General features: G+C 36.5%; 1 protein-coding gene across 1 annotated transcript in view; it reads right to left on the reverse strand.

Annotated features, from left to right (window-relative positions):
• Window positions 1-1,916: 1,916 nt before the first annotated feature.
• TBX18 (T-box transcription factor 18) overlaps window positions 1,917-13,929 on the reverse strand; it is a 30,041-nt gene continuing 18,028 nt past the window's right edge. Inside the window, exons 6-8 of the mRNA XM_017877509.1 lie at window positions 11,695-11,759; window positions 5,922-6,016; window positions 1,917-4,838 (exon numbers count right to left, since the gene is read on the reverse strand). Coding sequence (XP_017732998.1) covers window positions 4,114-4,838; window positions 5,922-6,016; window positions 11,695-11,759 — 885 coding nt within the window. The 3' untranslated portion in view covers window positions 1,917-4,113. The remainder of the gene's footprint in view (window positions 4,839-5,921; window positions 6,017-11,694; window positions 11,760-13,929) is intronic.

Raw genomic sequence — 13,929 nt, forward strand, 5'->3', positions numbered from 1 at the left:
TCGAGGATTTAAATGTATTTTGAATGGACTTGGAATGATCTCCATATATTATAATAGACTGCCATACTTATTTCAAAACAAAATAATTTAATGCCATGTAATTAAGAGCATCATGAAAAGGAAATTTTATTAATATCTTTTACTATTCACTATAAAGTAGCAAATATGTTACTAAGTATAGCTTTCTTCTAATATTAAAATACTAAAATTTATCCTATAAAACTAAAGCACAGTTCCATTTAAAGGATAAATTCCACAAAATTCAACAAATCAAAATAATACTGATAGTGTTATGTTCTTTGTAAAGCCATACAGTATATATATTCAAAATAAACAGAATATACTCCAAAAGATACAATAGTTTTATAAAACTAGTTTCCCAATAGCAAGCTAAATATTTATATAATAGGATCATATGAGTTAGAAACTAAAAGGAATAGTAACAATTATCATCCCAGCCATTCCTTTCACACGTACCAAAACTGAGACATAAAGCAGCTAATTTTTTACCCAAAATCATGATTGAGAAATCCATAGTTTGAAACTGAGTTCTCTAATTCCCAAGGCAATGTTGTTCTCATCATACCAAAGTTCAATGAAAAGAAAGCACATTATTTGAAAATCTATCAGCATGTAGAGGGATACTAAGTTTATGCATCTGTTGAATGTTTGTATACTTGAATATATGTGTCGATTTCTAGCACTGATAATTTTTAAGCTCCTAGAATGCTGTAATCATGTATGAGTACTTAACTGCTCACATATTTAACCTTACTCTCAACTTATCTGAGCATTTCTTTTTAGAAAGGATGAACAATGAGATTAAAACACAACATGGTAATAGTTTAACACAATTAGTTCTTAAGGGAAAGCTTAGAAAAACCTTCATTTAGATGAGCCAATAAATTTCTCATAAGGAAATAACACTGTGTTACACTTTGCAACAAAGCATTCTTTACAAATCTCTCTAATTAGAGACAGCATCAGGGTAGCATCCAACAGCTTTACCAAGGCTCCTGAAAGAAGTTTATGAAATGATTATTTTTAATTATTTTAATGCTTTGCACCAGGACACTGCAGAGTTTAGCTAGGGATCTCTCTTCTTGCACCTTCTCCTTCCCATACAAATCTTCCCAGAATTGTCCTGCTACAAAAATTACTCTTTTTTTTCCTCCAAGTCAAACCTCCAGCTATCTCCAAAGCTGCTGTTTATTAATTTCACACTAAGGTGTGAGTTAACGGTAGGATTAAGTCTGGAGGGGTGATGAAGAGCTATTTACATTTTAAAAGTGAGGTTGCTTTTCCTCAGAATTTTGCTAATTGATGTAAAGAGTGAGTATGATCTTTCCTTATATAGGTTACGCTGTGCCCCAACCTCCTCTGGGGGCCACCAAGGATTCCTGACCCCCTACATTCCAGAAATCAAGGGTCAGCAACTGGGTGCCTCACTTGTGAAAAGCTGTTGACCTCTGGAAGGCAGCTTGTAAGGAAGCAAGTGTTAATTTTCAAAATGTGACCGGTCTTGATAGCAGCAACCTCACCCCATCACGATGTCCCTTGGAATGTTTACTAGTCAAGGGGCATAGAAGTAATCTGTCATCACTAGTCAGTGGTGCAAGCCACTCATTCTTGTAACCTTGCCTTTCTCCCCTGGACCCAAAACAAAACATACCACCCCATCCCTTTCCTCTCACATTCAAACTTTCATGTGTTCAACATTTGTCAGGGCCTTCACCTTCAATGACATGGTCAACACACCAAGAAATTATATTTAACACATGAAAAATGAACAGCAGGCCCATTTCTTTCTGCCATGTGATTGAGAGGTACAGAATTTGCATTTGGGGTATGCATGTGTGTGCTTATTCTTGAAACAATATTTTTAGACACTAAAATGATTACCCTCAAAAATCATAAAAGGGTTTAATAACACACTTTAATATAATTTTAAGTACTTTTTAATAAAATACAGATATATAACTATCCAGGTATGCATGTCATTTAATTCAGCAATAAAAGGCTAGTCTCTGAAGTGACATGGTGATTAATATTTACAGTAAAACCTAAAAAACAAACAGCATTTGTACAAGATTGCTAAAATTTTACCACAAAAAAGGGTTAATAAAAAATTATACTCATATTGTAGTATCATCTGAAATTATCAACAGCAAGAAGGAAAATGTTCTTATTAATACATATGGGTATAGAGCATTACTTTCCATGTTTTTTCAAGATGGAAAACTCTCTGTTCTTGAATTATACACCAAGCACTATGGTTGAGATGGACTCATTCTTAACGCCTTTCCCCAAATCTTTGTCAAGCTATTAATGCCATACCCAAACATCTTACATAGATCTACCTACTGCAAATATTTCATGTCCCTTCAAGCTAGTTTTAAATTTAAAAATTCAATACTAATTTGATGAACTGCTAAGGAATCCAAAAGGAAATTTGTTAATATGTATAAACAGAGTCACATCCTGTGCAATTTCAACAGTATATCCCCCTAAATATCTAACAAATTGTGTTGTTTCAAAGTGAAACAGCAAATCAGGAGTTGTACCTTTTCCCCACCAAATCCAGGGATGAGTTAAAGCAATTCTGTTTAGCAATGAGAGGAAATCATGCTCTTTTGCTTAAGATATATGAAATGTAATGAATGGGTCAATGCACAGACATGTTATTTTACTTTCTCCTCAGAAGGGGAATGTGCCTCATCATGCATTCTTAGCCTTTTTTATTTATCTCATAATGTGCTCTCAAAGTTACTTGTTTTTAACTCTTCAACCATGCATACATTACTTTAGGAATTAAAAACATTTAATACTGATTTTAATTTCTCCAGTTCTGAGGTTACAAATTCTGTTGAGGTTAGAAGTTTTATAGTTCCTTTATCATAATTAGTATCTTCCTCCTTAGTCGTCCAAAAGGGTCTTTATAGTAATGGGCTTTGGCCTTTGCACTATGGCTCCCAAAAGACAGATTGCTGGAGATAACCTACTGAAATTCCTCACTGCGTTATTTAACACCATACAGGCTTAGGAACTATCTGTTTTGGCAAAGATGCAGGCAGACGGACAAGGTTAAGGAGGGGGAAAGGATTGAATGTGCAGAATTACAAGATATAAATAAGTAGCATAAATGCATTTTTTACTTATATACTATGGGTCAGTAAGCTCAAACTATACAAAAACATAAGGTATAGTTAACAATAGTATTACTCTTGATTTAAAAGATAGACATTTCTCATTGGAATCAATGGATTTGAGGTGGATTTGTTTTCCTTTTGCCATTGCATTCATATCACATATTCCTCCCCTGGTGAAAATTGGAATTTAAAAATGTTTATAGAACATTCTTTAACAGTCTATTTGATAATTAAAATAAGCGAGAAATCAAAAATACAGGAAATTTGTTCTCTACAGATGAATAAGAATCTCTTATGTGTCCAATGCAAAGTGAAAAAAAAAATCACAAGCCTCTCCTTTACCTTCCTTAAGATAATAACAATTATTATGGGTTATGATTTTTTATAGATCCAAGGTCATATGGTATCTGTGGTAAATAAGAATAAGCAGGAGTGAAAAAGTTGATTACAAATACCTCAGAACTAACACTAAGACTTCAACTGGCTTTTGTATTTTAGATTCTCACACTGTGTCCAAGAATAACAGAAATCACAAGACTCTACATGCTGGTTACTGTTGGTTATCAACACGTCAAGTATGAAACTGTTTAGGGCATTTTTCTGATAAATTAAGTTATAAGTGTTCATCTGGATAGTATCATTGCCAAGTTTTAAGTTTACCATCTTGTTTTTAAAAGAGTCTGAGAACTTTGCTTAAACATACTACACACATGCCAATACTCTGCAACTGGATGAAGCAGAGGAACAATAGGGGCTGTAATATTCCATGTGCTATGTATATACAGCATACATATATACCATAGATAATTACAATCTCACCATGATAAAGTCAAAAAACCCAGTGAGCCTTCATTTTCTATTATATGTACATTTTATAAACTACAGAGAGTTTCCACATAGCTTTTAAAAAAGAAAAAGAAAATACATTAGACAGATTCAAATGTCATTTAACTTAAAGGCTTCATCAGACCATATGTGCAGATACTTGAGATGATGACAGAGTTAAGCTTCCTAGGGTCCTAGAGTCAAAGAAACTCTGCTGACCCCCACTGCTAAGCAGGTGCACTCCTTCCACAGGGGGCAACATCTGCCGATCCGTCATGGTCCCACTCGGTGAGGACCCCAAGAAGCTTCCTTGGGAAGAAACAATTTTCTCAGGACTGGCAGCCAGTTTGGGGGATGTGGAGAAGTTATATCCATACAGTGCACAGGGGCTGTGTAATCTGAAAGTATTATAGGAACCCTGATGGGTCTGGTTAGTGGCGAAGGCGTTGCTGGAGGGTGATGGCATGATATACTGGAGCTGGGGGGACATTCCTGAAATCTGCATAGATAAGCTGGTCTGTGGGCAGCTGAAGGTGTCCCCGTCAGTGCCACCCATGGACATGTTCACGGAGGTGCTGCTGCTCACGCCCACATAAGAGGGAGTCCTGGGTGGGGCAAAGGTCTCACCAGCCTGATTGGTGAGCCTGTTGTAGGTCTCGGCCAAAGATGTGCTGTATCGGTTGAGGGTGAGGCCCGAGCGGGCACAGGCAGAATAGTCAGCAGGGGCCAGACTACACAGCTGGCTGGTGTTGGGCCCCAGATGGAAGGCAGGAGAGGAGCAAGAGGAGCCAGACAAAAGGTGAGGGTGAGTGGCAGGAACGCCATTCCCAGTACCTTGGAGCAAGGTGGAGGAACTTGTATTGCCTACAAAGGAAGTTGAAATGTAAAGAATGACTCCACAGTCATCCTTTCCTTTCAATTTTGTAAATATGAGCTAGACACAGCTTGTTACAAGGCAAGGGTTGGGGGAATGCTACAGAGATGAAAAGGAGATGGTCTCAGCTTTCAAGGAATTATCTGGTTGAAAAATCTCATTTCCAATTAGAAAACAAGTTGTTGAATCACATGCTAAGACAAGAGCAGAGGTCCAACAAATAAACAGTCCTGTGAAACTCAGAGAGGGTAGTTAACCCTGTGTCCAACCAATGGCAGCGATGGTGCCCCCTCTGGATCTGCTGGCAGATTGATGCTTGCAAATTTGACAGAACTTAAGGGGAGAGGAGAATTCCAAAGGACTGGACAGGTTGTAAAACCTTCATTGCTCTAGTGATGCTGTTTTACATAGTGTCTCAAAATAATCCAAAAGCCCAGTCCAACCAATGATTATCTGAAACCTAGCACAGTAAATTCTCACTGGAAGCTGGGCAGGATGGTGGTAAAAAGTCTGAATGTAGGAGTGTGCTGAGAGTGTTTCCTATGGAGCAGACCAGAGAGGAAGCAACATCGCTTTCCATGCAGTTCCCTCTGAGGAGAAATCAGCCCTGGGCTGCTGAGAAATATTCAAAGATGAGCCCAGGAGAGTCTGCCTGAATGTACCTGACCTTCTCATCATTAACCCAACAGGAGAACCCTGCCCAGAGGCAATTTTGCTGAAGAAAGAAAACAAACAAGATGTGAAGAAAGGGTGGAGAGGGGGCACCATCAACAATTTCTTGTGAAGAGCACCTGGCATGAGAGCACCTCTAATTTTAATACTAGATTTAAGGATGAGGTAAAGGTCATGAAATATATAAACAGCCTAAGACATCTAAGATTTAATCTGTAACCATGAGAGCCATTTTTTCCTGATCCATCCCCATACCATGCAGAAGACAGGTGGAATCTGTAGGACAATGTTGGTGATGAGGTCATTATTGTAAGTATAAATAATGACTTATACACTTTTAGTGACCGAGTTTCTAGGCAGGAACGGGCTGTATATATGACCCAGGAGACTTTGTGAGTTACCTTGCTTGGGAATTCCAGGGATATCTTCAAAGGTCAGAGTCCGTAATGATGGTCGCCAGAATGCATATGATTCCACCAAGGCTTCCAAACCCATTCTAAATGGAAGCGGTCAGGATAGGGGTGGACAAAAGAAGTCTAGTTAGGAGCATTTGGAGCTTTTAGCAGCAGCAGGCATCTCAAAACAACACTGGTATTGACAGTACCCCCACATTGTCAGGTTAGGAGCTTGCATTGGCAAGAAGAAATGCTTCAGCAATGGGCTAACATTCTGTTACCAGCAGCAGGAGAGAACTGAAACCACCCACCCAAGATGCCTGTTAATGTTCTCTGGAAAACTCAGCTGACCTGAGGGGTGAAAAGCTGTTCCCTTGGGCTAAGGAGCTGAGGTGGAGAGACCATTCTGGCTGCTGTGAGTCCAAGGCTCTGCTGTGATCTAGCACACACCCTCTCTCCTTGTCCTGTTACTTCTCCCTCTAAATGAGGAAGGCATTGCCACGAAAGCACATTCCTAGAAAACCAGCTCTTTTGTAAGAGGCATTACTGCCCATCATTTGGTGCCTCAGCAGCCAGTTCAGGGGAGCACTCATCCAAAGAAGATTGATTGACTTCTTTCTCAGGAACACAATCTCTACCAAACCCAGTGTAGCCAGGCTGAGCTCCCACCAGCAACAGGAGGGCCATGAAGAGATGGCACTGGCCTCTCCCTGCAGTGTGGGAGGAGAGCAGGAAGGTGACCTCACAGGGCTATCTGGTATATGGAGTTATTATTAAATCACAAATCATTTTAAAGCCCTGAAATACACTTAATGAATGGATACTTAAAGAGACAGGATAAGTTTGATACAGACTATTTACATGACATATGTATATTTTTAAACAAGGGCAACTACTCTAAATACATATATCAACCATCTCCTACCATGAATGATTCAGAGACTTCCCTTCTGTATATCAAGTGACTAAGTCCTTTGGGTTCTGGGAACGAGGCCATTCACTCAACTAGATCATTCTCAAGACAGCCACACCTGAGACCTCATCGCTCCTCCTTCAACCACCTCAGCCCTAAGTAATTTGTTGATCTAGATAACATTATACTTTTTATGAAACTTGTAGCTCTACTGTAGAAAATACTTGCTTCCTGGGATGTCCAATAATAGACATCTCCTGTGATTTCAAGTATCTTTAATAGTTTGACTCAAGGTGCTACCACCTCTGGAGTCCCTTCACCCCAAGTCATAACCTGCAAACTAAGACTAGAGTAATCCACCCCAGAGAGTCATACCACATACACAATATGCGAAAGCTCTCTAAACACCAAAGGTAAGTGACTTGTGCTGTTAAAATTATCTTACACTACTTATCCATCTGTTCCAAGGCTTCACACACAGACTTTGCTTCCTTAGAGTGTTCAGGGTATAGTCTCTGTTAATTGATTTCTGTGCTCACTCTGGAGGAATATGCCCACCCCATCTTAGTGATAGAATGATGTAGCTATGCATATGTGGAGGGGTGGTGTGTATACATGCACAGACTTGCATGCATGAACACACCTCATGAGGTTGCACATAAGCCTGACTCATCTCTTAAGTCACAAGCTCTGGGGGTGCAGCTCTGGGAGCACTTCAAAGAGATGTCTGCAGCCCCAGATGGGATAGTGCAGGATTGCCAAAGAAAAGAGCAGAGCACAGAGGGGACCTGCACCTGCTCCACCTGGCCTACCCTGAGAGAGAACAGAATCTGGCTTCTGATGTAATCAATGTGTCACAGAGACAGAATTATTTAGTGGTAAGGATACTAGACTGGGGTCACAGTGACTGGGCTGGCACTGCAACTCACTTAAACTCATTGTCTGACCTTAAGTAAATTTGCTAATCTCCCTGGACTTAAGTTTCTCACAAAGCGAGGATGAGATTACAAAAGCTCTGAAACCCTTATTAATCCTAACATTGTTTCATTCTAAGTGATTTTTTTTTCCAAACCACTCATCATATCTGTGACCAAACTACAAGCCAAATCCAAGTTCATGCCACTTGATAGTATTTTCTGTACTAGTGTATTGATTTCTGGGCAGTTTGGCAGACGTGGTCAGTTCCAAACCCCATGTTGCCTGTGGGTGTGTTTAATACTGGACTAATGAACTCTGAGTCCTGTTTAGAATATCACCCTCTATTCAGTTTATACCAATACTAAATTTTGTGACTTTCTAGAAATACAACTATTTTAAATGCAAAATAATGTTAAGACACAGCTTAATATAAAACAGCTTATTATTACCACATAGATGAGTTTGAGTAATTGTAGTTTTAAATATTAAAAATACTAAAGTGATTATAGAGCAGTCTTGAGGGAAGTTTACTAAGATAATTAACAAGCAGGCACTGGACTTAGAAACTGACTACAGAGATGTATCTTACTGCATTATTTGCTTTAGCAGTGTAAACTTTATTACGATTCAAATGCAAATCCATAAACTAAATTCTTAGGGAGAAGTTATTGATCATCACAAATATATAACCCTAAGCTTTAAAGAGATGCTCTGAAGGTGACATATCTACAAGTGATCTGATTTGGAGCAATCGATATTTTTCTTAAGGCTGCTGTTTCACACTGCAAGTTCCAGAAAGGATTTTAGATATTTTGCAGGAAACAGTTATAAAATATTTATTAGCTGAATCTGGACATTTTTTAAAAAGCCTTCATTTTCTCCAGTAATGGAGACCTTTCCTGGCTAGTTAAAGAAAAGATAAAAGGCACGTCCTGCAGGAGTGCAGCCAAGGCGATAATTTATACAAGATGCCTTTGAACAATTTCCACATTTTATCACCACCCTAATTTATGCTATCAAATGGCCAAGTTTATTTAGTAAAATGGTTATGTTTTCCTGAAGTATTTAAAGAGAAGAAATTTTGTACCTTCCTGAGTAAAAAATTTTATAGGGTCAAACCTAAGGCCTAACTGAAGAATGAAACTATTCTCAGCACATAAATTCTCTCTCACATAGCAAATGTCTTGCAGGAGAGCTTTTAAGGGCCGAAGCTACTGATTCCTGTAAAATAGGCTGTGGAGTCATAAATCGCCAGAAAAGGATAATTTTTAATTAAGGCAAATTGTTTTATAAAGTTTAAACAATCCCAAGTCTGTGTTTATTTCTTGTCCTGGTCAATTTGCATATTTCATGTACAGGGTGGGGAAAATAAAATAGAATTTGTTTTAAGAAAACACTAACAACAGCACAATAGAACTAGGGGTAATAAAGAAATATGTTAAACTTTTTCTCATAGCCTTACTTCTCTACTACTATATTTTAAAAATCATGCCCCTTCATGCCCATGCTCCCCAAACAACTGTGCCCTCCACCAAGTCTTACATATAACTTGGCCTCTTTTTTTCAAAGAAACTAATACATAAGTTAGAAATGTTCACTTATGTAATTCAGGTGACCGAATTATCTCTTCTCCCAATGTGTCTTTTGCATTTGTCAATGGGAAATGTTACAATCAGATTTTTAAATAGAGGAATAATGATTTATAGATAGTTAGCATTCCAAAGTGAGAAGTATTAGTAAATAGCTTGTCTATAATAAGCAAGAGAGTTTCAACAAGGAAAAAAGTTGAAACTTTATTTCACTAGCAAGAAAGTCATATATAGGCTCAATGTGCTTTTCATGAAATATAATATTGTTTAAACACTTCGAACAAAATAAAAATTTTAAATTTTAACAAAATTTTAAAAGCATTAAAACATAATTCACTGTCTTCTGTGTGTTCCTCCAAAATTTTTAAAGTTTTAGAGTCAGGGAAGAAGTAGTAACAAGCACCATGGATGTCATGCCTACATACTCCTGAAATAGCCAAAGGGATAGAAGAATCCATATCAAAGCTAGCATTTTGGCCTCATCATATCAAACAATAGGCCTAGTAATTTATATTCAACAACACCACTGTCTTTTTCACTGACCAAATGTAAGTAACCAAATGTATTTTCATTATGCTGAATATCTAGAATTCTTCCTAAAATCTTGTCATATGCATCTATCATCTCCCTTCTTGTAGAGGTTCGTTCACTATGATCTGTTCAAAATATACTTCAAAAAATATTTTAAATTTATTCCTTCAAAAATGAACTGACTATATACAAGCATGTGACCCTTGAGTCAGTAGCAGTGAAGTCTTTGCTAGAGCAATTGATAGCTTGGATGTAGTTGCTGGTTGTATATTCTTCAAGCCTGAATATTTCTCTCCTGGAATTTCAGTGTTTTAATAAATTCCTTTTCTGCTTAAGAAAAAAACTAAAAGTAATACAAGACTCTTAAATGGACAAATACTATTCTGCTGTAACAAAAATCACAAAATAATTCCATCAAAGCATTTGCCAAGGTAGAACAGGAATCATCCCAAAGGTTCTCTTCAGTCACCTCATTAAGTGGCCATTTCCAGTTATTAAATGATGGTTCAATTTACATTTAATTTTCAGAAACACCTCTGAAAAACAAGGTTAACCAGGAGCTACTGTAATAAAACAAAAGCCAAGCAATTTTTTTCTCTACATTGAAACAGACATCCGAAAAACAAAATAATTTCAATACAGCAGACAACTTTCATGTGTTAGGAATATCTGCAAACTTTCCTACAGAGTGAAAAATTTCAGAGGGAAGCCCTGCTATTAGTCTTCCTGATCTGCCTGCACTAAGTTGAAGGCTACTCTACTCTCAGTGCATTTTAGCTGCATTTCAGTCCTCGTATTGCATGGTGTTTCAATGATGCCACTGCATATAAAAATGACATCACGTCTCTGCAAGCACTTGAGTGTATTCTGAGGAAAGGTCTCTGTCACCCATCTTGTCCAATTAATCAACTGAAAGAACTAAGAATGGCTTGTTTTCCCTCTAAAATTTCAGAGGAAACTGTCTCTAAAATAATTGGGGATTTTCAAGGACTATTAGAATAATTTCAGGAGTAAAGTCATAAAGATTGTTCAATTATTTCTTTTCAAAATCAAGTTGCTTTTAAAAACATTTAAGCAGAAGCCTTACACTGAAAAGGCAGTTGTAGAACTGTAGTCTACTATTACTCTCTATTACTACTTAGTTACTTTAGAAAATGTTGTACTGAACTATATTGGAGTAGAGTCATATCAATAAATTCAAAAACCCTTTGGCACATAGACTAGGTGATCTGCTTTTTGATAAAAGTAATAGAGTGGAATTCATTATTGTGGCTCTACCACTTAGTACAAACATCACAAAACGTGAAACAGAAAAAATAAACAAGTGTGTGGCTGTCAGCAGAGCCAAGACAAATTTGGAAACTAAAGAACATCAGCTCTCTTGGCAATGGAGAGTAGTTTCATATCCCAGCTGGAAATATGACTTAATGAAAGACCCTATCATACTCCACAAACAGTATCAACAGATGGTTACATCATCACCAAAGAAATTCTAAACCAATAGTAGAGGCAGAGAGGATATTTAATTGGGATACTGAAGCCTCTGTGCCTGTAAGGGCAGGCTTCTTCAAGGCCCCTTCAGAAACAGCATGCACTGTACACCCTGAGAGCTTCCATTTTCAGCTCAGCAGCATACATGAACATTCACCTTAGGGTAGGTCACACCATTACACTACAAAAATAAGTCATCTCCGCGGCACAATGGTCCTCATCAGAAATGATTTCAATATAGTATTAGTAAATTTAGCCATTTACTCTGTAATAGAAAATTCATAATAAAATATCAAATATATTTATCACAACCAGAATGGTCTTCACTAAGACCCACCTGTTGCGCCCAGAGTCTCGGAAGCCTTTAGCAAATGGATTCCTATCTATCTTCAGGCGAGTAATCTGCAGAGCAAAAAAAAAAAAAAAAATCAAATCTTACATAAATGTCAAGCAAGGTTTTAACTTGGTTGCAAAACTACAATGACTAAAAAATTAACTGTTAGAGGACTCTATTGTATACCCCTCTTTTATTCCCCAAGTATTTTAATATCCTAGCAGTAAAGCTAAGGAAAATTGCAGGAATCATCTAAAAATTTCATCTGCTCTAAAAAAGATACTTCACTCCTTTTCAATCTGCATTAATAGATATGTTAGTTTTGTTTTCTAATATTCCTGGAAAAGGAGATTCTGAATCATCTGTTGGTAACTTGCCCTATAACTGACAATTCCCTCTGAATTGCAGTTCTTCCCTTTAACTCTGAGATGTGGTTTAATCCTGTTTCTCTCTCAATAAAGGTAATGAGGAATAACTAGTATCCAACTTCTATTTAACAGCCATTTAAATGTTGTTAAGCTTCTACACAGCTTTCTCTTCTTCAAAATTAGGTAATAATATGCACACTCCTTTAATTTTCTGCCTCTGTATTTTTCTTTGTCTCTCCTTTAATATTCTTTGTGGCTCTTATCTGAAAGTTTTATTATTTTATCTGTGGAGTCCTAACCTGGTCAGAGCACTACAGTGAATGTCTAAACAGAGGTAACTACTACTTGAAGGTTCTAATGACATCAAATCTCATACTGAATGGAGTAAAAATAAATGATGTTTTCATTTTAACTTTCTTTCAAAATAAATTGTATTGTGTTATACTGAGGTATACAACATACTATGAGATATGTATAGGTAGTGAAATGGTTCCTATATATGATGTTTTAGTTTTAACAAGAGTTCTAATTTGTTGACTCATAACCAGCTTTTTGCCCACTAAGACACCACGATTTAGGGGGAAAATTTTTACAAATGGTTTAATCATCTCCATTAATAGTTTTTTTTAGTTATGACATCCTGAACTTGACACTAATAAATACCATCCCATCTGCTTATTACCAGATCTCTACTTTGACCAGAGGAATTTACAGCCTATTTTCTAAGAGACACATCATGTTTTGGCTTCTAAATTCCTGGGCTTAATGAACTCTACAAAGTTAATGAACATACTTCTGATTGCACCATCTTGGCTAAGGACAAAAACTGTTAGATAAAAGTCATCTGCAGTCCCCCTACATTGCCTGTGCATACTCTCCATTCGGCCACGCAACACTTAAGACATATGTGTTCCATATGATGTTATATTAGTATGTGGATAAAACTACATTATAAATGATATAATGAAAAAGTTTGCTAATTAAGTCATCATGTCTGCCACTCTGTCCTTGAAACAATTCTTCTTTACAGATCAATATAGCTCAATTTTCTGTTTATTTTAATAATGTTTAAAAAACATTAAGCAATGTAAATGTTCATTTAAAATATTGTTTTTTAAAAAGTACAGATTTATATAATGGTGCCTTCTTAAAACAGAGATATAACACAATTGCTACTATCATCATTTTTATTACTAACATATGTATTGAGTGCATAAAATGTACACTGTGCTTAGTTTTATGCATACTATTCATTTAATTACTAGAGCAACTTATATATAGCTATTATCTCAGTTTTGTGTTTTATTTTAAACTGAAGCTTAAGTAAGCCAGGACCACAGGCTCCAGAGCTCATGCTGTTAACCACTAATCTGCTTACAATGTTCCGTTAAGTTCTTAAAAATAGTAGCCAGGAAACTAAAAAGTAAATATGATTGCATGTTATTATCAATTTCCCCTCTAATCTGTCTATCATCTTAATCAACTTCTCAATGTTAATTAATTTGTGTTAGTCACAACATGTGCCAAAACTGCACTTACTGTACCACTGAGGGTGGAAGAAAATACAGAAAGAGCACAGTTAATTTGTGTGTGAGAGAGAGACAAAAAGAGAAGAAGAGAGACAGAAAAAGAGATGACGAATTGAGATTGTTAAAAGAATACTAAATGCCTCTGCTATTTTCTCATGTGTTACTTTTCTCCCAAAAAATCATTTTCTGTCCCTCATATATTTTAATATATAAAATACATAATTATATCTCATATAATGTACTAAATGTAATTATATTAAGCATATTATAATTACATAATATATATTATTGCATAGTGTATTATACAATTTATGTATTTATATCAATATTTATTTTAATAT

The sequence above is a fragment of the Rhinopithecus bieti genome, unplaced genomic scaffold, assembly GCF_001698545.2.
Source record: "Rhinopithecus bieti isolate Rb0 unplaced genomic scaffold, ASM169854v2 scaffold_10716, whole genome shotgun sequence".
Lineage (NCBI taxonomy): Eukaryota > Metazoa > Chordata > Mammalia > Primates > Cercopithecidae > Rhinopithecus > Rhinopithecus bieti.